Here is a 26195-nt window from a genome sequence, read left to right on the forward strand (position 1 = left end):
ACTAAAAGCTTCTTTTGGAAGGGATAATATTGATCTTTGTTGGGTCTAGTCAAAAGGAAAGCAGGCATTATCAGAGTTTTACTTGCCCTCCAAGGCTTGTCTCAGATTTATTGTATTGCACACCTTTGAACTAGGCTCAACTACAACATCTTGGTTTCAAAGTTAGCTTAGACCTCCACAATACTGGACAGAACTTTGTGAATGACTGCCATGATTCCTAAGGCCAAGCTCACACAAAGGGATGAAGAAAACAGGTAAAAACATGTCCAGAATGGCACTTTTAGTACCAATATTCAAAACTGAAATCATGCTCCTACCTCATCAGCATCCATGGCTGTGAGCTGCAGTATTTTAGATCCATCTCCTATGTTCTCCTCTACAGTCAGGTCGAGCATGTCTGTGGGGAATACTGGTGGGTTGTCATTGATATCCTGAAGTGTTATTTCTACCTGTAAAAAGCAAGAATAGGAAAAAATCTGGAGTGAGCACTGGAAATGGATTGGACCTGAACGTTACTGAAAATAATTCTGAAAGAAATCAGGTAAATTGCTCTTAATCACATGAATTAGCACATTCCCAAATCACACCAACAATAGGAAAAGCTTGTCCGGATATTAAAATTCCACATTGTTATAAAATACTCCTAGGAAAACCTCTAACACAAATAAAGTTAATTTGACTTGTTGATAGCAACTGATTTTAAATGATCCTAGTCTAGTTTATACTGGAAGAGATCCACTGATAGACTGTCATTGTAATCCTCAAAGTCAGCCCCTGGAGAGTAACTGCCAAGTGCCGGGGCAGGAGATCGTTCAACCATTAAATGCTGCCTGACATAAAGATGAGGTGGTGTAAAATTCTCTCCGAAATGTTTATATATTGGCAACTCTCCGTTCTGAGAGGGGGAAAAAACACCCTTGCACTTAATATATTTTATAACAAATAATCTGGTCTTCTCTCTCTCTCAAAACTCTCCTCTAATTGCAAACATAAATGTTGCTTTAGGAGCACAGTCCAGCATCTACTCTCCTTGACTATCCAAAACTCAACAAATGTTCTTTTCACATGCCATATTTGAATGCCTTTCCAAGTAAGAATGATAGTTCCTGAAAGGTTGTTGTGTGATCTTTATCCCTAGTTTTTCATAAGCAAGATTATGCTGATGCTAATTCAAAAAGATGCAGAGCTACGTTTTCTCTTGTTGCTGGGTCTGGAATGTAATATCCCAAAATAGAAAAAGAAGACACAGCTGTTTTATATCTATCATGAAAAAAAAAAGTATGGTTTTGGACCCAAAATATTGAACAGTCACCAAACTCTGAAGACCCACTAAGGAAAAAATAAGTAGCTGAAAGTACCAAGGAACAAAGCAAGGAAAAGGTATGGATGACTTAAAGAAGGCACCTGGATTGACAGACAAAATCTTATTTATGCTACAGTATCTGCTATGCCCTTATTCACAAGGATTCTCCAGGCACTCAGTTGAAAATACATGGATTGGGCTGCTCTGGATATAACCAACACAGGCATTTCTGGTGATCCAAAGTCTACGATTTCTGCTGTTTCTAGTCCTTTGTCATAACATTTTGTTCTCTGTTCTGTTTCCATAGGGACCACCAATTGCCAAACTGTTCTGACTTGATCACCAGGACGATCCCAAACACAGAGGAAATAGGATACTAATATTAGTGTATTATTAATATAATAGCTATATGTGCTGGAAGTGGAGACATAACAGGGGTCTTTTACAGAAGGCCATTATTTATTTATCGCCCATTTAATCCCTTTGGCCACTCAAAAATGGTACACAAAACAATTCACAGCCTGAGACAGATCAACCCAGAAGGTTTTATCACTAAATTTATATCCCTGCCAGCAGAAGCACAAGGAGTGCTGAGCAGAGCATCACGAGCAGTGTTTGAGAACCACCTAACCAGACAGAAACTTTCACAGAAGAAGCCAGCCTAGGTTGGTTTTCAAGGAGACTGGGTGACAATCACAGAAATGGAGGGACGTGGTGGAAATGACAGAGGAAGGATTTTGCCAGCCCTCCTTGCCCATGGAACTGGCACAGCACACTCTTCCTGCTTTCCTCCCCCAAGTGCAGCATTTCCCCAGACAGGGTTTCAAGGTAAAGCAGCTGCACAGCTCTGCAATCCATCTATTCCTACCATCCATGTCATTCACAGCTAATGTTTCAGCTGTGGGTGACATTTCACCACCAGGACCTATTTTCATGATGAGAAATTGCCCTTTGTACAAATGATATGAAAAATATGTGACAACTTCTGGGGGGTTTGGGATAGGAGCTGTGCATTGCCTACAGCTTGAATAATGTGAAATAGTGAGGATCCAAGAACACAGATGGCTAAGGGTTGGGGGACAAATAAGTTAATTATAAAGTCAGATTCCAGAGAAGTGAAAAAAAGAATAAAAGAGGTAATTTTATTCTGAAAAATCAGTTCACAAGCAAACAAAGAAACTGTATTTTATACCAAAGACGTGCTTTAGATGGTGGAAAAAATAAGAAATTCTCAAATAAGGATCAGATTTTTTTAGAAAAGAACGCAGCCTTTTTAAAGAGCATTTACACCATGATTTATTACTTATCCACAAGGCTTAGATAATGTGTACTGCTTCATTATTCACCATCGGCTAAGTCAAATTAGCTTCTGTGTCTAAAGCTATCTTTTTACTTCTGCTAGAATTTACACTTCAGCTTACAAACAGAACTGCAGACCTGGGGAGTAAGATTCTTGGGTGCACTCATTTGCAGAAATTTCACTGAAGTAATCATAGAATCACAGAATGATGTGGGCTGGAAGGGACCTAAAAGATAACGTAGTTCCAGCCACCCTGCCAGGGATCAGGATGCCACTCACTAGACCAGGTTCCTCAGGGCTCATCCAGCTTGGTCTAAGACAGCTATGAAAAAAGATTTGAGAAAAAAAAACTCCACCTTTTCCCCAAACAAGAGTCTGTTACATTTCATTTAAGAGAGGATCTCGCACATCCTGAATGATTTCAGATGTAAACTGAATGTCCAGGAACTCACAAATTAATTCCACTTTGAAATTATTCCATAAATTCAAACATGAAGCAGAAGCCACATGAGAAGCACAACCACAAAGTCGTCCATTGCCACGGGGCACTGGAAGATTGCAGAGTATCTTACCACACCTTTGCTGGAGAAGAAAAAGAAAAGAGAAAATTCCACAAAGCTTTAATGAAAGATCTAAACTAAACCTTTTCCCAACCAACTGTTTCTATCTTTCTAATCCCACTTCACATTTGCATAAAAAAAAAAAATCAATGTGTGTCACTTTAGGAAATACATGGTCTGATTACTATCATAAGCTACCAATTAAAAATTAAGTGTAATTCTGCCCTGGACTTAATGAAGGCAAGACAAGATGGTCATGGTGGCGTCACCAGCTGTTTGGACTACAAAAGTCACATTCAAAAAGTTCCTATAGATCATGTGCTGATCTCAGCACACATGATTCTCCCAGCTCACACTGGTGGCAAGCCACCCACCAGCGACAGCAGCAAGTACAAGAACAAATATCCAGGAAACCAAAGGCCTCGAAACCTCAAATACACCACAAGATGGAAAACAAGGGAGATGAAGGGATTTATCCAAACCTTGGAAGGAAGGAACCATTACATGCCAATCCCTGTAGAACTGCAGGAAGCAACATGCCCAGGCGAAATGTAAAGTGATAATTGCCACCCCCTTGTCCAAATCTATCCAAAATGAAGAATATTCTTCCCTGACATCAAACTTGTCACTCAGCGCAAATCTAGGAAGCCAAGGCAGACACAAACCAACCACCTCACAGCATTCAAAGTACTGCACTATGCAACAACAATTTCTGCCACTTTCCATCTGACAAATCCTCAATTCCTATTTGTATCAACAGCAACTTTTAATACAGGACCCAAAAGTTCTTACTGCCACTCAGAGGACTCAAATGTAATAAAACACAGAAAGAGCAAAGATAGTTAAGCATCTCTGCACCTCTTTTATTCTCTAACTTGCCCTCTCCTGTGGTCCAGGGGGATAGGGGCTTTGCTCCTCTGAACAGCCTTGAATTTCTGCAGAAACCATGAGAACACAAATAGTTACAGACTCTCCTGAATCTGTTAAGACTGTGATGAAAAACTGATTAATAGATTCATAATACTGTTTTGCTTTTGTTGGTCAAGGGAAAATGAAAAAAAAAAATAAATTGACCAGCTTTGGTCAATCCACATGCACACAGATCTCCACAAAAATCACTCTACTTTTGTACAAATTCTAGTACGGTGCTTTTCCCTCACACATTTCGTACATCTAGGAAAAAAATCTGAAAATCAAAGCTTTCCCTCAGAGCTTATTCTTCAGACAAATACACATTGTTTATTTACCAACTCTTGTAAAATAAACACAGTAATTTTACGTATCAATTTCTGTGCAAAGCATCTTTGTGTGGGTTTTATTTTATTAGCTTTGTTTGTGTGCTTGTTTTATGTTTGACTCAAGCTAAGATGCAAAAACAGAGGCATACAACAAACCACGGAGATCAGCAATATAGAAAGCCACACAATACCACAAATTTCCCTGTGCATGAATCAAATTTCTCCTTCACAGCCTTAATAATATTCTCACAATAACTCCCTGCCCCTGCCACAGTTACAGATGGCCAGCCCATCCTCATCTGTGACAATTCGATTGCTGCAGCCTGTTGTCACAGACATTTTAAAGGCAGAGGAAGTATTAATTGCCATGATCTTGTTAGGATTCTTATTTGCTGCTCAAATTAGCCTCTAGTGGGTTTTTTTTTTCTCTCCCTAAACAAATTCAGAACAGATTGAGGCAGGGCAGCACTCACCTCAAACAGTTCTGCAACAATTTACTCTGAATGTAGATGTTAGAAAAATAGTTCTTTCTCCATTCAGATAAACCTCAGCTATATGTTAACAGATATAGGAGTCATATCAAGACCTCAACTTTTAAAGCACACAGATCTATTAAAGCATTTAGGACATAAACTATTCTTCAGCTTATTCAAAGTAATTTGTTGAATTAAGCTGCTAAAAGATGACCTTCCACTTCTCCAAGCAAAACCACCAATTCTACTTCAAAAATACCAGTACCCCAGGTAACTATTACTGAACAGGCTAGACAAGTTCCACGCTCAACATAAAAAGCTTAAAATGAGAATTTTATTCTGGAAAAAGAAATTATTTTAGTGGCTGGATTTATGAGCTACAAAGGTATGTAAAATAAAACATCGCCCTGCAAGGCAGCGTGCCAAATTCTAACCAATCATAACACCTTCCATAAACCAATGGGCTCACTTGGCCAGACCCTATCCCTCTGTTTTACTACAGTTATTAACATCATGTTTTCTTTTATTCCAAAGTCAGGAAGGTTTACAGACAGAGCAGCTTTCTGAAGTTCTTCCACCAATCAAATGACAGCAAGAGGAGGAAAAAAGAGGACACAGGAAACATGAATGAGCTCACGTGGCAGCAGCAAGTTTCCCTGGGAGTCCCCAAAGAGTATTTCTTGCTTGGAGCCACGCTATCCATGGCACACAGTGGATCAGAGATCTATAGATAGAACACAATCTGAGGAGGGAGGAACTCCCAGATGCCTCGCATGTTCGATGCCTCTTCAAAAGCTACAACTATTTGATTAAAGATCAAACAGAGTGCAGAGGCAACAGCTTTTCTTTCCATTTATATGGTGTTGAGTCATTCTTCTTCCCTTTGCTCACTGCCTGTCTCAGGAGATACCCTCTAATAATCCACGAGCAGCATTGCCACAAATCACCCTGGAGACTTTTGTTTACGCCTAAGCCATTAGATGATCCTTCATCTTAAAACAAAATTAAGGAGCTTTCTCTTCTTTACCATGGCAGCACATTATCAATTTGAACTGAATAAAAGTGAAAGGATTTTATTTCCCCCTCCCTTGGTAAATATACTAAGTAATATCATTCATGATGATAAAAGCAAAGAATATAACTATTAATTCACCCCATCCACGTAATTGAATGAAAAACCTGGCCAACACTAGTCTTTTTTTTTTTTCTTGCCTTTATCAGTTCAGCCTTCTTCATCATCCAGCAAACAATGATTCCCTAATCCCAGAAAACACACATGCATATGAAGATTCCTTTTTTTAAACTGACACGAGGAATCAGACTGGCCACTCACACCAGTGAAGTTGTGGTTACACTCAGTGCTGAAGGACCAGTGCATGGGTGCTTCCTCCAAACTGGAGAGGCAAGGGAATGGGGAGGTAAAGGATCAGAGTGCAATGCATGTCTGGAAATACATTTTCAGGAAGAAAAAAAAAAAGAAGGAAAAGCCTCTTTAAAAGAAATAAAATTTTATTTAAATAAATAAGTATAAAACCCCATAGCCCATCTTGAACCAGCTTCCTACCTTGCTCTAAATCACTGGGAAACAGTAAGTTTGAGGGTAAAAAAATAAACACTTATGCTTTGAAATTACTTGAATACCCAATAATAGCAGAGCTCAGGAAGGTGAAAAACCTGAACTACTGATCATACACATTTACAATTTTCACAACAAGATGGAAAGCCCATTTATAAAGAAAATATCTTGGGACAAGGCAATAGCTGAGGCTGAATGAGGCATCTGAATATCCCATTTTCTAGGAGGCAAACAATCCCAGTGCACGCTAGCACAATAAAAATCACATTAGTCTATTGTGCTGCAGGCCAACAATCCTGTTAAATAGAAATGTAATGTTGTTAAGAATCCCACTATTAACAGGGGGAAGATTGCAGCTGGGGAGAAAATATGGGGGGAAAGTGCTAAAAAGGCACTATTTGGAAAAAACAAGAAATTTAAAAAGCCAGGTTTAAAAGACTTAATTCTGATGTATCAGGTCAAGCTTGATGAAGACAGGATATGAAAGCTGTCCCAGGCCCCACCACTGCCCACTTCAGTTGCCCCAAAGCAAATAAAACATCAACCCTGTACGCAAGACAGCAGTAATTCAGAATAGGAATTATAGAAATATTTCCTTTTACTTTACAGAATCTGGAATTACTATTGATTACCAGCCTTGAAATTGTTTGGAAACTTAGGGCTCAATGCACTTTGGAAACATGTTTTGCTTTGTCCTTTAAACAAACATGCATGGATCCTTATAAATGTTATTATGATTAATATGTAGTGCTGCAATTTCCCAAGTAATTTTAATCTGTGAGATCCAACTCCAGCATTTTACACTTCAGAACCCCCCTGGAGTTAATATCCTACTAATAATATAAAGTTTAGTAGGGTGAAATGATGTTTTTCAATCAAGAAAGTTTTATAAAGCATCGTTTTAAATTGCTGGGAGATCAGAGTGATCAAAGCCACTGTGACCTAACTGTCATCATCAGAAAAATCCTAGAATCACAGAATAATGTTGGTGAGAAAGGACCCCTCAGGATCAGGTTCTCTGCAATGAGCAGGGACATTTGAGCAGAGCCCCATTCAACCTGGCACTGAATGTTCCCAGGGATGGGACATCCACCACCTCTCTGGGCAACTTGTGCCAGCGTTTCACCACCCTCAACATGGAAAATTTCTTCCTTGTACCTAAATCAGGTGCAAATCTGCTTTTATCATTATTTGAAATAAAAATTCAAGAAGAAGCTACTTCCTTCTGTTGTCCCTAAGAAATATTGATCCTAGTGCTGTAAAGAAAAGGTGCTATAATTGCTTCATTTTCTCTCCCTTTTTTTCCCCCCCTACATGTTAAGGTGACCACTGGGAGTTGCACTGCCTGGAGCCTTGATTAAATGTTTCACTGCATCCAGAACACTTCATCATGCAGCATAGCCAAAATCTATTATGGCTTGCAAGTGACTCATACTTGAGCTATGAGAAAACCATAATAAAGAGCATTTTACATAAAAATGCCCAAAAGGTTGGTAATTCAATCTTGATTCTAAGTAGTACGCGAGGTCTCTGTGTCCAGCCTGTGCAGACAATAAGGCATTGTCTGGAAATGTGTTACCTACTGTGGTTACAGCTATTTTTTTTTGCCAAAGTCCAGATGAAAGACACTGAAAAGAAACAATCTTGTCCCAGCAGAAGGCCACCAGCCAGGACAGGACACTGACATTTACAACAGAGAATATTTAAATTAAAAAAAAAAAGTTTTCTTAAAGGCAAAGCAAGTAATGCTAAAATTTTAATTCTTTCTGAAATCAGTATTTTAAGGTAATTTAAGCACTACATCATTTTCTGCTCCCTCAAAAGAGACATGGTCTCACATGCACCAGAGGGAATTAAAACTGGATTAGGGAAAGAACTACTCAACCTTGGCTAATTTAACAAAGTAACAGCATGCTGACTTTAAAACACACATCAAAACATACAGTATCATAAACATGGAAACCCAGTATGATCCAAACCTCACAGCAAATGAGAGATAAACATCAAATTGGAACAAGGGATAAAACTGGTAAGAAATGCCACCAGCATTTATTTTTCCCCTTCCTTCACCACCAGAACCATAATGAAATACAGGTTATTTTGTCAGTACTGGATAATGAGTAACATGTAAATATTCATACAGTTTTAAAACCAGATTGATTGTAGGAATGAGTTACTTTGAACTCCATTTCAGCAAAAGTGATTAGCACACCAGGACCTCTCCCAGGTCTTCCCAGAAACTGCAACCCAGTGGCACCAAGGCAGAGCTGGGCTAGCACTAAGGACCATGAAAAACTTCTCCACCCACCCATCTTTTCTACAAGTGCTGGATATGCACACACACGGCCCTACAGCATTTCCCCAAATAAAAGGGGTGACTTCCTCATAAAGACATTGCTTCTTCTGCATCTAGTACCACCTCTGGTCACAAACTCAATTCCAAATACCTGCCAAACCAACACAAACACATGGCAAACACTTGCTAGTGAGGCTTTTTTTAACTTTTTGTTGTTTTTTTTTTTTTCTTAAAGCAGTATACATTAGGGACCCATTTGGCTTATAACCTTGCATTTAATTAAATGAGTTCTACTGCCATGTAATAAGAAATGGATTGAATCTGTAAGAACATTTCAGTCTGTGCCAGAAAATAAAAAAAGGATAAAGTCAGAAAATGCAAGCATTAGAAGTTCAAGAATGGGAATGTCACACCTCTAAATGAAATAAATCACCTAATTAAACTTACAGGTGTGACATTTAAGACACATGCAGTCATCAGGATGATGTGATAAATCCATCCCATCACTAAAGGCTGCCCAAACAACAAATGAAAACCCCTTTACCCAGAGCCATGGCAGAAAAAGCACTGCTAGAGACACTCAGACACTATATTCCCTTGCACTCACAGAAAACAATCTGATATTTAAGATATATTTAAGATTTATTTAAGATACAGGACTTATTTAAGATACAGGACTGAATGCTGACTGATGTTTTGCAGTTATGAGGGTTTCATATGTGGCACCTTCCTGAGAAGAATCCCTCTAAGAATCTAAACAGACTTTAGCCAATAAAACACACGAGGCCAGCGTGTTGCTTTCCTGTTTCACATTTAGAAGTACAAGGCCATCTTATAGAAATGACTATAGGTTTTTCCCCCCCACAGCACCAAGAGGCTGCTAGCAGGGAACTGTCAGGGCTAGAAATTCAAAATATTTCTGCATCGTACTACAAATTTCCTCACCATCTTCCTCTCTTTTGCAGACTACAGGCTTGTGCAGCAGCTTCACATCTGGTGTCAGGGAGGGCCCCTTCCCTTCCCTGTGGCCACAGGCCACTTGAGGCCAGAAAAGCTTTTTTTCTGTGGCCACAGCTGGACCTTTTCATGTGGCTGCCCTCAGCAGAGCCAGCTGGCAACCGAGGCTATGGTGGCAGGGTCAAGAACTTCAACCCACTGGGCACACCAGCCCTCCTTTATGCTGCTTTCCTCCCATACTTCAGAATTTTTTATTCAGGCAGTTGGATCTTCAGGCATATCTTTTTGGTCCACCATGGCTATGGAACCTTCAGTACAATTATTAAGAAAGTGCATCAGCCTGCTGTTATCGTGTGGGACTGTCTGTTGGAACAACTCCAATACCTGGACCAAAACAAACCAAAGTCCTACGTGCCTCCAAAACCTAGTTTTTCTCCCCAGCTAAATTCAACATGTCTACATTACCTCTTCTTGAAAAAATTGCTGTTTCTGGTGATAAGGTTTTGCAATAAAGCCCTTCTTGAAGCTAAATAAAAACCTCTACATTAGTCTTTTACCAAACCATGAAGATTCAAATTTGCATATAACTAAAAACTTCCATCTCCAAAAATATTCTACATAGCTGAATAACACATTTCTTCTGGCCCAGGAATGTGAAAAGTGGCTGAAACTCCACCTATAGAGCTCTTCATGTCAGCCAACAATTTTTGTTTCCCTCACTTACCTTTTGAATTTTCTTACTCAGCTGTTGGACTTAGGATTTGACACAGCAAACTTAGACAATCAAGCATTAAAGACTAATTAAAATGTCTTTAAAAAGACCTTTTGAAACATGTCATTTCACCATATCTGTAAATACACATATGACCTTGTGCACTGAAGAAAAATCAAGTAAAAAACCCCCGACTTTTACAGAAATAGCTGGAACAGTGTGCTTATGTGGGATTCTTACAGTCATCCTCCTTAATAAAGAATATGAAGTGTTTTATTTGAGCATAAATTCAGAGATTTGAATTTTATTGGTTCCTAAACATCCACTACATCTTCCCTAGATGCAGAACCTACATCAAACTATGAAGTTAAGTTCTCTGGCTGCTACAATCAATAATGAGAACTTTTAATAGCCCAGATCATGACATATTCCTATATTACATCCCTCTCCCCCAGCACCCTCACTTTGTACCACAGCCAATTTCTCACTGACTTTTTGTATTTATTTATTTGTTTTATTGTGGATAGTCCTAAGTCCTGATTACTGGGTCAGAAATATCACCAGCAGCTGACAATTGTAACAAACCAAAGCCTCCCTTCAATCAAGTAAAAACTTCGAGTTCTGATAATCTTAGTAAACCTTTAAAGGGGAAAAAGAAAGAAGAAAGAAATACACTGGCACTTCTGCATACCTTAATTTCAGTGTGGCAGGAAGCAGATATACCACAAGAGAATGGTTCTCATGGTATTTCAAGCCTAGGAGAAACCAAAGAACCTTTTCATGCTCGGGTCCCTGTCTGATGTCCCGACTGAAGTGACTCAGCTATTCCTTGTATTATAGCACTTGGGTTTTTCAGTTATTATCCTGATTGTGCCAGATCTTTGATCCTTTGGAGGTTCACCACCACTGGTCATTACTACAAGTCTCTGGATATTTAAAATGTATGGGAAGAATTTTAGAAGAGCTGAGAATCACCAGTTCCCTTCTGAGGAACACAGAAAAAGAACCAAAAAAACCCAAACAAAACAAACCAAATCAGAATAAATGTTCAAGTGTAACCATAAAAGATTCAGAAATTCTTAACAGAGTTCAAGAATCCCTAAATACACAACTAAAAGATATAATTCCGTCTTTTGAAGATTGAACCTAAGCTCAATTTCCTTGTGTTTTCCCCTTGTTTCACTTCCTTTGATTTGTGTCTTCAGTAGGGTGTCGTCTGTGATGTGGCATGGGAATTATTTTTTTTTTACAGTACATTTTTTTCTAAAGATCTTGTAGGTTGCAACAGTCTCAGTGTTTCTGGTTTTAACTGAATTAAGGAGTGCTGTGTACTGAATGTACAAACTGGCCCACTATCCATGTGGAACAGATTAGACAATGATCATTCATTGTATGCTCACAATTGAAGCATTTCAATCGTTTTATAGACAATTGAGAAAATAAAAAAAAAGTATTTTGAGGACAAAATTTGAATGGCTTGCAGTTAAATGATGATATTATATTAAAGGGCAGGAAAATAGAAACAGAGTAGGCAAAATTTAATACAAAAAACCAAAGAAAGTCGCACATTAACTCTTGGTTAGAAAATTACAGCAACAAACCTGGGCATCATGGAGAGGTCTAAAAAACAATGCTGAGGGGTTTTGTTTCCCTTTTTTTTTTTGTATCATTCATGCCCCCCTCCCTGCCAAGATTCCTAAATCTCAGCCTGGTTTGATCCTTCCGTAAGGTGTGACACCTTATTTTATTTTCCTAAGTGTAATACAGAAAAATGACAGAGCAAAACTTTTCTGTAAAAAAAGTATTTTTTAGGTACAAGTGCAATAAATCTGAAAGCTTTTTGAGAAAGTCATCAAGCAGCTGAAAGAAGGAAAATAAGGCAGGCAAAGACTTCTGAATAATTAAAAAAATGGCAACAACTCAAATACCTCTGCTAGCTCATCATGTTAATGGAGACAACAACGTAATTACCAACATAATTTCATAATGAGCAGCTGGTGATAAGGCAACAGGGACAGCATCATGCCCCAAAGACATCATGGTGTGTTTTACATGGGATTTGTTTCTCTTACAAGTAATGGCATAGGAAGCAGAGATGCAGATGTTCTGTTAAAAACATTTCATTCTAAAGCGGAAAATACCCACACCTACCTAGAAACATATTGCTTGAAATATCAGCATTTGTGAGAAATGAATAATGGCAATTTCTGCATTTATCAACAGCTGCCTTCTACAAACTTCCAGCAGACTTTCTCCAACATGATTAAAGGCATCTTCGTAATGATAAAAAATATCATGGTATCTGTCTTGCAGAGGATAAAAACAAGCGACAGAGGGATAAGGTGATGTGATTGGTACAGTGCATTCACAGCAGATCTGGCTGCCAGCCTGAGCCCTCATCACTCCTTAATTTCAGTCAGAAAGTGACATTATCCAAAAGCTGTGTGGACACTAACAAAGGGAGGAACAAAACCTCTTGCAGGAAATCTCAGCCCCCAAAAACTGAAGTGTGAACTGAAGTCACTCCTTCAGTCTTTCCTATGACCAACCTATAGTACAGAAAAGCAGGAGCTGTTATTTACCTTTCCTTCATGGTTTATGAATCACTGACACACTCCCTGCTGATGTGGTCTTCAGGGCAGCCAGGACAAAGGTGAAGGGAAGGAGAAATCTTGACTCCATATTTCAGAAGGCTGGTTTATTATATTAGGATATATATTATATTAAAAAACACACTAAAACTATAAGAACAGAGATAAAGATTCATCAGAAGGAGAAACAGGAATAGAAAGGAATGAATAACAAAGGCTTGTGACTCCCGAAGAGTCTCAACCAGCTGCCCCCTTGATTGGTCAGTAAGTAGAAACACCTCACATTGACCAATCAAGGAAGCACCTGCTGCATTCCACACCAGCAGATAACAATTTGTTCACATTTGTTCCTGAGGCCCTCTCAGCTTATCAGGAGAAGAAAATCCTAGCAAAAGGATTTTCATAAAATATCATGGCTACACCCTGCTGTGTGCCATTTGCTGACATGTCATATTTTTTCTCAAAAGAAGATATTGTTCAAAATGATGAAATGCTGGTGTGTTTAACTCATCTTCTGATAACTATTGTTCATTTTTCCAAATGTATTTTTTTTTCACAGGCATCACCAAACAACACCCAGCAGCTTTCTTACTTCTTCAAGCCCAGTGAGTCACAGATGCCCTCCAAGTAGGCCATGGCAATTCCCTGGCATGAGATGGTATGCAAAATGCTGTACATTACTTGCAATATGCCTCAGGGAGATAGTTACAGCCTATGAGTACAGTAATTCAGGTTAAAATAACAACAGTAGAAAGAAATGAAGGGGGAATATTTGTAACTGATGGCTGGATTCACATTTTGCTTTTAGTTACCCCAAAACAAATCCCAAGAGAGTCCAGCAAGGTTAGTGCCTTTCTTTGCATGGACTGAGGTGCTTTGGCAAGCAAGGGCTTGAGTGAATTAAAACGAGCCTACAATGCAAGCAAGTTAGAAGGGTTAATTGAAACCTCTTTGTGTAGCAATGCAAACCCCTCAAATCTGTCCAAATTAATGAGAAAAGCCAGAAGAAACATTATGGTTCTGTCTAGACTGCCAGAACCTACAGTCTGCCTTGCATTAATAAATGCTATAGAAAAGAAACTCTGCTGTGAGGGTGCTGAGGCCCTGGCACAGGCTGCCCAGAGAAGCTGTGGCTGCCCCATCCCTGGAAGTGTCCAAAGCCAGGTTGGACAGGGCTTTGGGCAGCCTGGGATAGTGGAAGGTGTCCCTGCCCATGATCTTTATGGTCCCTTCCAACCCAAACCATTCTGTGATTCACTTTATATCCAGCTCTGTCATCCTGGTTTCAAAAGCACAGGGAAACCTTTTATTTCTCTGGGCTTGATATCAATGTTATGCTTGGATGGCAGAGCAGCTCCAAATGGCCTTGTTGTGACCATGTCTGAGCCCCGGAGTCACCTCTCCTCCCCAGATCCATCCTGCCCACAAAGCCCTCACTGCAGACAGGGTCTGACCCACAGCTGGAGGGAACCAGGCTGAGCAAAAGCCCCTTCATTTCCCCCACAATCTATCGACTTCAGAGAGCAACACAATTGAGGCCTTTGATAATTATACCCTATGTCAGCCCTACAGCTTCTCCCATCTTAGCCCTTAGAGAAAAACAAGCAAAAGCAAAAAAAATAAAAAAAAATTTTAAAAAATCCCAAAAACCCCTGAAAAACTCTTACAAATAAAAACCTTACAAAACAGAATAAGCCTCCCAATAGGACTTTGTAAGCCCAGACCAAGAGCTCAGCTTGGAGGGGCAAAACCAAGCAGAGGTGACCCTGAATGTGCCAGAGGGGCCCAAATGCTCTGACATTCCTTCAGTGTTTTGGGGTCTTGAGGTCTCCTGGACATTGCCATTCCCAGGACACATGAGCACCTGTTGGCACCTCTGGTAAATCCCTGCCTGCTGCCCCAATCCATTTCTTATTTTTCAGGCTGATGAATGTGTGCCTAATAATGAGCAGAAATGTAAACAGAATCCCAAAACAACTTTCTACTGACCTAAAGTGGTTTGACACTTAGGAAGACATCCTTCTTCCATTTATGTTAGACAAAAGTCTTTTCCTATGTTTCTAGCAGCCCCTTGTAAAGCACCACAGATATTAAAACAGCATTAAAAAGCAACTTTCAAAGCATACTTCTCTACTTTCTTTGCACAGAAGGTAATTAAAAATATGCAAGTAGCTTCAAAATCGTATTTATTCACTGCGTTTCAGCACACCCACAATGAACATTAATCTTTTAGTTCTCAGTCTTCGCATATGTTGTTTTTTTAACTTTGTACTTTGCAGGTTTAAAAAATGTGCTGCAAATCATGATCACCAGTATTTGTGGCTCTTTAATTTAATATACAGCTACAACATCATAAATGCATTGCTGAACTAATAAAATCATCACAAAATAACAAAGAAGATCAAATTCTGCACTAATTTTTTATACTACACAGCATTCAGCTCACCAGTACTTTCTAATCAAGCTTCCTGTACCCCACTTATATCATTGCAGCTCATCAAATTTGCTCATTTATGTACAAGGACAGCTCAGCTCCTCTGGTTTTCGGGTACATTCATGTATGCATCTTATTAACACTAACTTGATTAACACCACATATTTGATAATCAGTTTGACAAATAATAGCATCAGACTGCACGGAAACAGAGCAGCCCTTTCATTTATTTTTTTTTAATTCTTCTAAACTTGAGCTTATTTCCTGGTATTGAAATCATAATTAACTTACATCAAAAATCCTGCTGCTGTAAATCCTACTGACTTCAGTAACTATGCCAGAAAGGGGTCCATTATGTGAGTCATCTGCTACAGAACAGAAAACAGCAACCATGCAAGAGAATAATGCCAACTGAAAAGATTTATGTTACTCTCACCACATGCCCCTTCAAGTTGTGTAACTCTGCACAATGGCTACGATACCATCTTTTTTCTCTCCAATGTGATCAAGGAAAGGTGACTAACCATTTCAATTGACGTGTTTTTCTTCCTGTGGGCCTAAAAAGCAGCTTATTTGTACAACTCAGGCACCACAGCAACGAAAGTTGTGTCTCATTTGGCACAGGGCCAGGTAGTGCTTGCTGAGTGCCAAATGCTCCAGTAACCTAGATAATTTATACAGAGATGACGCACAGGAGAAAAAAAAATCAGGTTATTACTCCATTTACTACCAGATACAGCCTTAAATTTTATTGTATGCAGGGCTGTGCTTTAGAGTGAGCCATCCTCAGCAGACACTTTTGGAAAATACACTTGGCACTTACAGAGTACAGCTTAAAAAGAGGGAAGGAAAAAAAAAAAAAAGCAAGAGGTAAATTTAGAAACAAGAATTAATGAGTACATCTGTAATTCTATAATTATGGCATCTGCTCTTAAGCCTTTGCATCTGCTTGCGTACAGCTGCTCAGCACTGTCAACAATAACCTTAAACCCATGACCAGACATCATCTCACAACTTCAAGCCAAGCAAAAAAAAAAAAACAAAACCAGAAAACCAAAACATTAAATTCACATAGCCCATATGAACACACTGATGTGACTAAGCTAATGATCCACTGGACAAAAGTCCAGTTTTAAAACTCTGTGTGGAGGGTTTTATGGTTTCAAATACAAAAAGATTTGTGTGCAACTGAAGAGCTGCCTTCCAGGAATTAGCAAAAGGAATAATCTCCATGGGAGAGGCTTCATCATAAGAATTCATTGTCTTGCAATTGTGTTTTACAAACAAAGACTCTAATAAAAATGTTCTGTTAAATGTATTTTAGTAAAAATCTCCTCAAAACAAAATGATCAGGACAAGCAAAGCCCCACATTTTAAAATAAAGAATGCTGCATCAACCTGCCCTGATATTTTAGGAAGAAGGTTTCTGAAGGTGTCACACCAATACTTAGTTCAGAGGGAATTCAAAATAAGATATACCTCAAAGCTACTGAAAATCCTCAAAGCCTACAGAAAGTCTCAGAAAGATGATTTCAAATACAAGGTAAAAAAAAATTCAATATTTAATAGAGACCACCTCTTCATTTTCTGCTGCTAGCACTGTGCAGATCTGCACCCTCTCCCAAGTGTCCACTGGGATTATTCCAGGCCTGGCTAACAAGGTTTCTATCTCAGTTTCAGTCTCAGTTCTGCCAAATACAAGAGAACCAAGTTGAAGAGGTCCAAATATTTTTGTAGATGAGCAATTTGGTCTATCTGTGCTTTACTGTCCTGCTGAAGCAGCAGTGACACACACATTTGGGGTGCAACTTCCAACAAGACCCTTTGTTGGGTATCTTCCATTGTTTGTAGCTGCACAAACAGCTTTAAATGGGTTGAGTTACCATGATTATGGGTGTATTAACATAAAAGTATGAACTGAATATGAATAATTTATGAAGAGTCTAAGTGTCCTTTCCTTTGCAGAGTATTCACCTAGTGGTGCTGTGGGATTGGAAAGGTAGAGAGAGGAGAAGAACAGGTCACCCGAGCTGACATTCCCAACCTCACCCACAGTTCATCCCCTCCTGTACTCATTACTGGGGCAGTGGTGGTGCCACAAAGTGCAGTTTTCCAAAACCTTCTTTCCTTTCCTAAACCTTGCTACTTTGATTCCCCTGCTGTAAATATCTGTCTCTCTCTGTATCTAAGTAGGCAAACTTGGAAAGTCTTCTAACCACTGAAAAATTAACTCCCCCAGGCTCCCCTCACCAGCCTTATTATTTACCTGCAGTCTTCTCAGAGCTTTTATTGCTCTTGTGGGCACGCTTCAAGATCCTTCCTGAGCAGGCAGGCAGTGCTGTGGGTGAGGCACAGTCAATATATTCTGATGTTTTACAGGCAACCTTCCAACCCGCGCCCCTGCCAGGGGAGATATGAGCTGTTTAATAGGTCCCTTCTGGAGGGCTGTTACGTCCCAGCGTTGTGCTCCACATCAGGATCGCTCCTCAAGGAGAAGCGAGGGAGGTAAGGAGGAAGGATTACCTGCTCATCCCAAAGCCATCAGCAAAAGGTTTTGTGCAGGCTTTTTTGCCTAGAGGAACACAAAAGGAGAGAGACACCACCTAGACAGCCAAGGAGAGGGTTCACAGGCACCTGGGCGACAACCAGGAGATAAAAACCAGCCAACTGTGTACAAAAGACCTAATTTCCTGCAGCGAGGGAGCAACAAACACTTGCCACAGGGGAAGAGCCACAGATGTCACATCTCTCCATGAGAGGGGGTCTTCCCATCTGAACACAGGCCAGTGACACACGCCCCAGATGCAGGCTAGGCCAGCCACACGTATGGCATGGGGGAAAAGCCTTCTGTTCTGCTGCTCACAGGCTCACCTTAGCTACAAACCCTGGATCAAGTTCCAGTGCAGGAATCCAGGAGCTGTGTGGAAGTGACAATGGAGGTACAACTGACAGAGAAGAGAGCTGCAAGCATCTGCCCTTCTTGTCCTTCAGCCAACCTTTTATCCCCTCATGTTGATGCACTGCACCTGTGTGCCCTCTGCTCCCTTTGGTGGTTGCTCAGTGCCCCTGGGCACTCCATGGCTCACTGCTGCCAATGCTGCTCACCTGCTGCTCACAGCTGTGCCCACTGGGGATGAGGCTCAGCCACAGCCCCACTCCCAATCACCACCAACTGTGTGCCTGCCTGGAACCAAGGGAAAACACTCAGAAAAGAGGAGCAATGGTGACTACAGTCACTGACCACACAAACTGATATTGAAAGAGATGAGATTCAGTTTCGAAAATGAAGATGAGGAGAAATTGTATTATAATAGCCCTAAAGCACAAAAAAGAAAGGTAATAAACTGTCTAAAAACCAAAGGACTTACACAGTAATAAAACCAACTTAGGTTATAACCTAGGAGGAAATGCTGCAGCACTGGGAGGAAGGAGAGCCTAGGAAGAAGCAGGAGAAGTCACTGCCAGAAACACTAAAGGCACATGAGGTCCTGCCTCTGTGCTGGAAAATGTGTGGATTCCTCCCAGCCTTCTCTCTGTCGATACCACAGCAGTTTAGGAAGCAGTTTAGGTGAAGAGTGACTGCCAGTGGTTGGTAAGACCTGGCAGAGACCTCAGTGAGAAAACAAGATAACCAAAGTGCAGCTTCAGACTGCAGCTCAGCACCATCCATGATGTGCAGGACACTTTGCTGCAATCCCTTTTAAATGATGCCCAGTGCAAGTCTTTTTCCAGAGATAGGAGAGTATCACCACCACCTTGAGCACTATCACCAATAAAAGTCAGGCCTTCCTACAGAAACCATCTGCATTTGATTTGCTCTTCCTGCTGCTCTGCACATCACCAGCACAATTACAAACAGAAGTATTTGGCTCCCCGCCTTGCCCTTTTATTGCTTTACTATGCTTCACTGCCAATCCTTATGGCAACAGAACTTGCAAAGTCATGGAGTCTTATAAAAATCTTATAATACTAAAACCCTGTACAGAGAGATTTCTCCTACTCTTGGACACCATGGAGTTTCCAGGTATTGTTTTTGCTCTCCTATCATTTTATATTTAATATAATAGCCAGAAATATGAGTCAACAATAGTAAGTTGAAGATTTTTTTTTTCCCCAATCTTAGGTATTTCCTTTCTGCTTTCCTCAGTGCACTCTGCTCTGATTTTATTTGTACTGCAAACTCCTTGGGGCAGAGGCAGTCTGTGCAGTACATTCTAAATCTGAGTTTACAGAAGGTAGAAGGATGAATTATGATCCCTGCTAGCAAATACTGAACATTTCCCTCATCATTTGACCTAAGTGTTGTCCAGCAGGCTGAGGCTGAGCCCACTGCAGTAATATGTGTTGCCACAACCACAGTCTGAAACAAGATTGCTGTATTTAACAAGAGGGAACAGAGTTTGCATTAGCTCCTGTCCCTGCAATCTTTATTTAAATCAAACAAACAACACAGAATCAGCAAGATAGGAAATACATGGATTCAGCTTCTTCCTCTTAGGCCAACATGCCAATCATTACACTTGGTTTGGAATCTGAAAATTAAAAGATGTCCCCCTAGGTGTGTGCATCGGCAATACAGCAGAAGTTTGAACTTGTGTAAAATAATCTGTTGTTCCACAAGGTGGAAATAATCAAGGTAGCTCCACAAACTAACTAGCCACTAGGTTTACAGGGGTTGAGCACACAGGGATCAAGTGGACCTGTGCAGCACTGGGATGCTATTTCTGATGGCTTATGATTATGGGATGCTGGTAGAAGGAAAGAGATCTGGTAATTTTCAGTAAGTTTCCCATGAGATCACAAGTTTGGAGTGTTTCTCACAGCATTAGACACATCCCAGGAACTCACCTGCTCTGAAGCACACGAGCTGCTGCCTGTGAGCTGCCTGCAATGGACTGCTGAGTGCAACATGATGGGAGGAATAATAATAACAGTTCAACAGATTATGAACACCTTCAGGGAGGGGGGATACACTAGGTCAAAAGAAAAGAGCAATAAAATTTGAAAATTCTCCTTAATTTTGCATTAGAGCTGCAAAATGAAAAAAGCTGCCTTGTGTTGCATCCAGATTCTGTGCCATGCAGTGTTTACTTTCCAAAACCTGTATCTTAATTGTTGAAAAGCTGGACTTCATAGCAAGACAGATTTTTTTTTTTTTGGGAGAGGGGGGGATCTAATCCTTATGCACAAAATTACTTAAAAGATTTTAAATAAATAAGAAAAAAACTACATATAAGAGACACATGTAAGAATTTACGTATTCCTCACATTTTTTATTCAAGTTATACTTGAATAATGAGGAAGCAGCCATTTAATTAAAAAAAAGGGCAAATCTCAATTAGGCAAAAACAGTTTGGAGGGCTCTCATACAGATTTTTCACTGTGAAAAACAATGAGATTCAGATGGGACCCCAACAAATAGGAATGCTGTTTCTGGGAAAGAAAAGTCACCATTTCCAGTATGATGGCCCAGAGGCAGGGTCCAAGAGCAGTGCTTCTCACCAGGACCCACCAACACCCAGCACTGCCTTTTTCTAGCCCAAATAGCCAACTTTCTTTTCTGAAAGCCCACTTTTTACAGCCCAGAGAACCGCTCATCCCCATCACCTGAAGGCTTTGAAGAGGAAAGCACAGTAGGTAAATGCTGCCATCTACACATGGCCAACTGAAGGCAGCTGTGCCAGGCTTGGAAGGGAAAATGCATGGAAATGCTGCTCTGCTGCCCTGCACAAGGGGTTTAATCAGGCTCTTGATTGAGCTCAAATCGGCATTACAGGCAGGAGGCACATCCTGGACAACTTAAATCCCATCAGAAAAGCTAAATATTATCTAAATCTGCAGGCATGAAGCACACAGAAAGTTTGGATTTGTGACTACTGTGTCAAAAAAAGGCCCATCAGTGAATTATCGCTTTCTTCTCCTGACCCACATGCCCAGATTACATTCTGCAACATCTCAGCTGTCAATTAGACGTTTCTATGACACTCACAATATATTTTAAAATAACATTTCATACAGCAGCTGTGTTTACAGAAGGAAATATTTTTATAGCACTCTTAATAACAAATGTCTCTCCTTTCTGCAAGGCTGTCCTTCATTCTAATTACCCCTTTCACTCTCTTGATGAAATCTGTCTCTGGTAGACATATTATCATCTGTAAAGTTCAGAGAACATTAATCATCTATTTTGGCATGCCACCTGTAAAGGACATTAGGATTTCAAGCTTCAGTTATATCATGTGACAAAATATTCACAAAAACACAAATCGTTACCCAAGACTGAAATTCTTAACCCTATTTATGTGACAGAGTAAGTGATGGAAGACAGCTTCTTCAACTTCTAATCAAAGAAACACACCAAAATAAAATTTAAAATAATAAATTTTGGAATTTTAAGAACAATAACCTGATATTAATAATAGTAATATCTCAGGTTTGGTTGGGCTTTTTCCTTTGTGGGGTTTAAATCTATTTGCTGTCTTTCCCTAATATATGAATGCATACCTGAAGGTATTTTCAAAATATGTGCTTTAAAAGCAATATTGACACTAAGATATACACACTGGCCTAATATTCTTATACCAAAAAGACATCAAAAGATGAAAGCTCTCCCACCTCAGACTTCAGAGATTTGATAAGAAACTTCATGCTACCTAAATAAAACCTATGGCTTACTCAGCCTTTACTTAACAACAACAGCTTCTGAATGTGCATTATTTATTTATTTAACCCCACTTTGACTTCTTTGGGTGATGTATCCTTCTCCCTAGTGTTACAGTGATACATGAATACTTTAACAACCCTTGGTGTCTTTTACACTAAAGAAGATGCTCTGAGGAAGGCAGCCAGCTAACCAGGTTCTGCCCAGGTTTTTGAAATGATGAATTTCTGTTGTGCCTCCCACAATGCTGTACAAGCCAACCTCTTGTACCCATGCACAGATGCAGCAGCTGAAGAGCTGTGAACTCAAATAAAAAGAAATAATTTTTGCAAAGCCTTCATTATGGCCAAAAAAAAAAAAAAAAAAAAAAACAGATAATAAAAAATTCAGAAATTAACCAAGGGGTCAGAAAAACACTGCTCTTCCTGAGACTGAGAAACACGTCCTCTTGACTGAAAAAGGGATGCACATCAAGAAAGCAGCAGTGGACAAGGAATGAACCTGAAACCTCAGCTCAGTATTGTTTTTGGCAGCCCTTGTTCTTGCCAGAACAATGCAGGGCCCTGGGCTGCATGTGCCTTAACAGAATAACCCAGGTAAGCATTTGCTAGAGAAGCACAAGTGGTTGGAAACAAGCCATTCCTTCTTTTTCAATCTCCTGGAAAAGAGGGGAAAAAACATCTTGTCTTTCTTTGTTTTAAACCTACCTAGAAGGTTTATGGGACTCACAGTTATTAATAGGGAAAAAGGTAACCCACTACAAAAAAAAAACCTCCTGCAATTGACTGCAGTTCATTTGTAAACACCTTAATTGATTTTCCAGCTTAGAACACATTTGTTCCTATTTTAGGGCACTGCAGCTTGAATTGCAATTTATTAATTGTACTATACCATGGCTTGGCCTAAAATTTGAGTACATCTGGGTTATTCAACCCTGCTAGGATTAGCAGTCCTCAAAGCAATGCCAAGGCCTTCTGTCCTGCATTACAAACACAAAAGAAGTAAGACTGGAAAAATCTGGAAATCAGCTAGCTGGTTCATCCCCATGCCCAAAGAGAGGATCAACTGTACCTGTGGTATCCCAGACAGGCACTTCTGTAAGCACTCTGAGAAATATATATACTAAGAACTGTTTTATAAACTCCCTGGACATGTCTTTACAAAGCATCAGTAGCTTTGCCATTAAAAAGTTGTCCAACTGACTAAGCAATCCCTCCCTTGATGCTCCAAGCCCAAAATAACATTTATTTTGCTGTCCAATAAAGAGATGGAGCGGCAGAAGCCATTCTCTCATTGCTTTTACTGCTATGCAGCAGCACGAGAATGCTCATATTTAGTCAGACCAAAAGTTCTCCTGCTCAGGCCTTCACCAGTGCAGTAAGAAGAGCCCAACTTCAATTCCATTCAGCTATCTTTTTGTGAAAAAAAATTATGAAAAGCATGCATAGAAAAGTTTTTTAAGAAAAATTTATCATACTGCTGGGGTTTGGCTTTGTTTGGACATGGCAGTGCTGGGTTAATGGTTGGACTCTGTGATCTCAGAGGTCTCCTTCAACTGAAATGATTTTGTGATTCTGTTATTCTGAGTGAAAAGGCAAGTGTAAAACCATGAAGATAAAAAAAGCACTGGGACATATATAAGAATAAATCCCCCTACACTTCCCAGCTCCCAGCCATTTTCAGTTCAAGGATTTCTTGAGCAGGATGTGGTTTCTATACATTGTCCAAGGTTCCCTTGAACCCATCTTGACTTGCAGCACACACAATGCTTTTTGGCCAGGAACTCTACTGTGCAGCTCCATCAATTGTGCAGAGAACCACCTCCTTCCAGCTCTTCTGGAGACTAAAGGAGTTTCTAGCTTCTTAGATCACTTTTTTTTTCTTTAAAATGACATGGCATGTGCTGTTTCAAGTACTGCTCTGATAGATCAAGTAGTCCTACTCTCATCTTGATTTCCCTCAAGATCCAGCAAAAGGATTTTGGAAACAGGATCAATGCCTCAGCAGAATTTACTAACCGAACACTGGATTAGGGTAAAGTAAACTCTCCCTGGATCTAAGGAAGTGAACAAATGGATCTGCCAGGCATACAGCTGTTCAGTTCCTTGCTGTTTCTGGCAATGGGTGCCCTGCATCCAGCCTGGGCAGAGAGGCCAAGCTACCAGCACTTAGCAGCAGTGAGCAGCACCAGGAGGGACAATGACAAGCACTGCCCATGAGCAGAGCCCCAGAGTCAAACCCTGCTCCTCAGGGCAGAAAAAGGAAAAAGGAAAAGAAATGAGAAGTGACAAACCCAATTGAGGTTGCCTCGTTATTTACAGAGAGGTCTTTCAATTGCAAAAACGTCTGTGTGAATCCAGTCCCAAAGCTCAGAGTTTTCTTTAACATCTGCACAGGTGGGTATGCTCATATAACGCTTTTTGTGCTACCTCAAAAAGCAACTTAAGTCACAAATTACAGTGGTTTTCTGTTGCAAATGTCCATTTTTCTCTCCCCACACAGGATATTGGTAAGACAGAAGCACATATGAAGAGAACTACCTTCACAGCTCACTCACACAAAAATGCCACAGATTAATCTCCAGCTTCTATATTAAACAAACAGGAAAGGTTAAAAGCAAAACCAGCCAGTGCTGGAAGCTTATAGATGATGCTCTTTGGGTGCTACTTCTCTCACTTCTGAGCTCTCCTGCTGGTGAAACAAGATCAGCTTTTCAATAAAAAACAGCTGGCTAAAGCTAAACCAAGTCATGACAAATCATACTCATACAGCCAACATCATTTTTAAAGGAGAAAAATAAAATCTACCTCTCCAATATCAGCATCTGGAGATTTTCTTTAAAACTACTGTGTTTGAGAGTATTATGGGTAAAGTACCAACACTGAATAAAGTCACCTTTCTCCCCGTGGTTGGCAACAGGAAAGGCCATGGTGATGACCTTTCATCAGTTTGTGGCTTCTGATCTTTAGCTTCCTGCTTCTGGGAAATGAAAGGGAGTCATGTAAAAACACAGACTATAACAGGCCACCATGTTTTGTAGCAGATATTCGACGCCAGAGGCCTTGCACTAGAATTTCCATGTTTTTATCAGTAGATTCTTCACACAAACAAGTCTTTAATTGGATCTCACCTTGTTCTAACCTATTATGAGACTGCCTCACCTTGTTCTAAACTATTATGAGACTGCCCATAAGGAAAACAATTGGCATGAATAAAACCAGGCAAGGTTTTCCTACTTGTGCTGGAGGTAAATAGCTATTTAGAAGAGACTAGATATCCCAGGGATACATTTTAATAAGCAGAGGAGCCCTGTAGACTGTGAAAGCCAGGGATCAGGCTGGATGTCACAGCGGTCTCTCTGGCCTTTCAGCCGGATGCTATTCCTTGCCTAATCCCCTCCTCATGGCCATAGGACACGGGCTCCTGGGCAGCAGTAGACCACAGAAAACCCTAGATAAATTCAGGAAGAGAAGCTGACGTGGTCAGAGCCCACTTGATCCTTGTGGAGATTCATGGGAGAGCTATGCATGAGATACACCAGGGAAGCTTCTCCAAAATCCAAAAATCAATACTTAGGAGAATAAACAGCTGCTCCCAGAAGATTCTTAAAAGCAGCTATCAAGGAAATCACACATTAAAAATCTATGGAGCTGATAATTAATTTCACAGGTCATGAATACTATAAAGGCCACTGCCTGCATCCAACTTCTGAGCATTGTGCAACTGCACGTCGGACAAGTGTTCCTGGAAAACAATGCCCTTGCTGCCTGACCTGCTCAGATAACCTGTGCACTCTTAGCAGCCCGTGCCTATCTGCAGTGTACACTCAGCAGTGGCAGCAGAAACAAAGCAGATTCCTGAATAAAACAGCAAGGTGCAAAGGGTGAATTTGTCCAAGCACACCACTGCTTTTATTTTATCTGCACAAAGACAATTCTGTTCTCTGAGACCAAAAATGGCTCCTGCCCCCAGCACTGCCAGGGCTTTTTGAAGTTACTGCTCTGGGTCTCCAGCCATCTATCTGAGCATGTTTCAGTAACCTTTACTTCCGCTGAATAATTCAACACAGCAAAGATTTGCTATTGGCAATTTCT

The 26195-nt window shown here is 40.2% G+C and overlaps 1 protein-coding gene across 1 annotated transcript in view; it reads right to left on the reverse strand.

The window, feature by feature from the left end:
• The window catches only part of FAT4 (FAT atypical cadherin 4), a gene marked incomplete at its 5' end in the record, with an annotated part of 125239 nt that overhangs the window by 60153 nt on the left and 38891 nt on the right, over positions 1-26195 (reverse strand). Inside the window, one exon of the mRNA XM_038136631.1 lies at positions 318-449. Coding sequence (XP_037992559.1) covers positions 318-449 — 132 coding nt within the window. The remainder of the gene's footprint in view (positions 1-317; positions 450-26195) is intronic.

The sequence above is a fragment of the Motacilla alba genome, chromosome 4 (genome assembly GCF_015832195.1).
Source record: "Motacilla alba alba isolate MOTALB_02 chromosome 4, Motacilla_alba_V1.0_pri, whole genome shotgun sequence".
NCBI classification, from domain to species: Eukaryota; Metazoa; Chordata; class Aves; order Passeriformes; family Motacillidae; genus Motacilla; species Motacilla alba.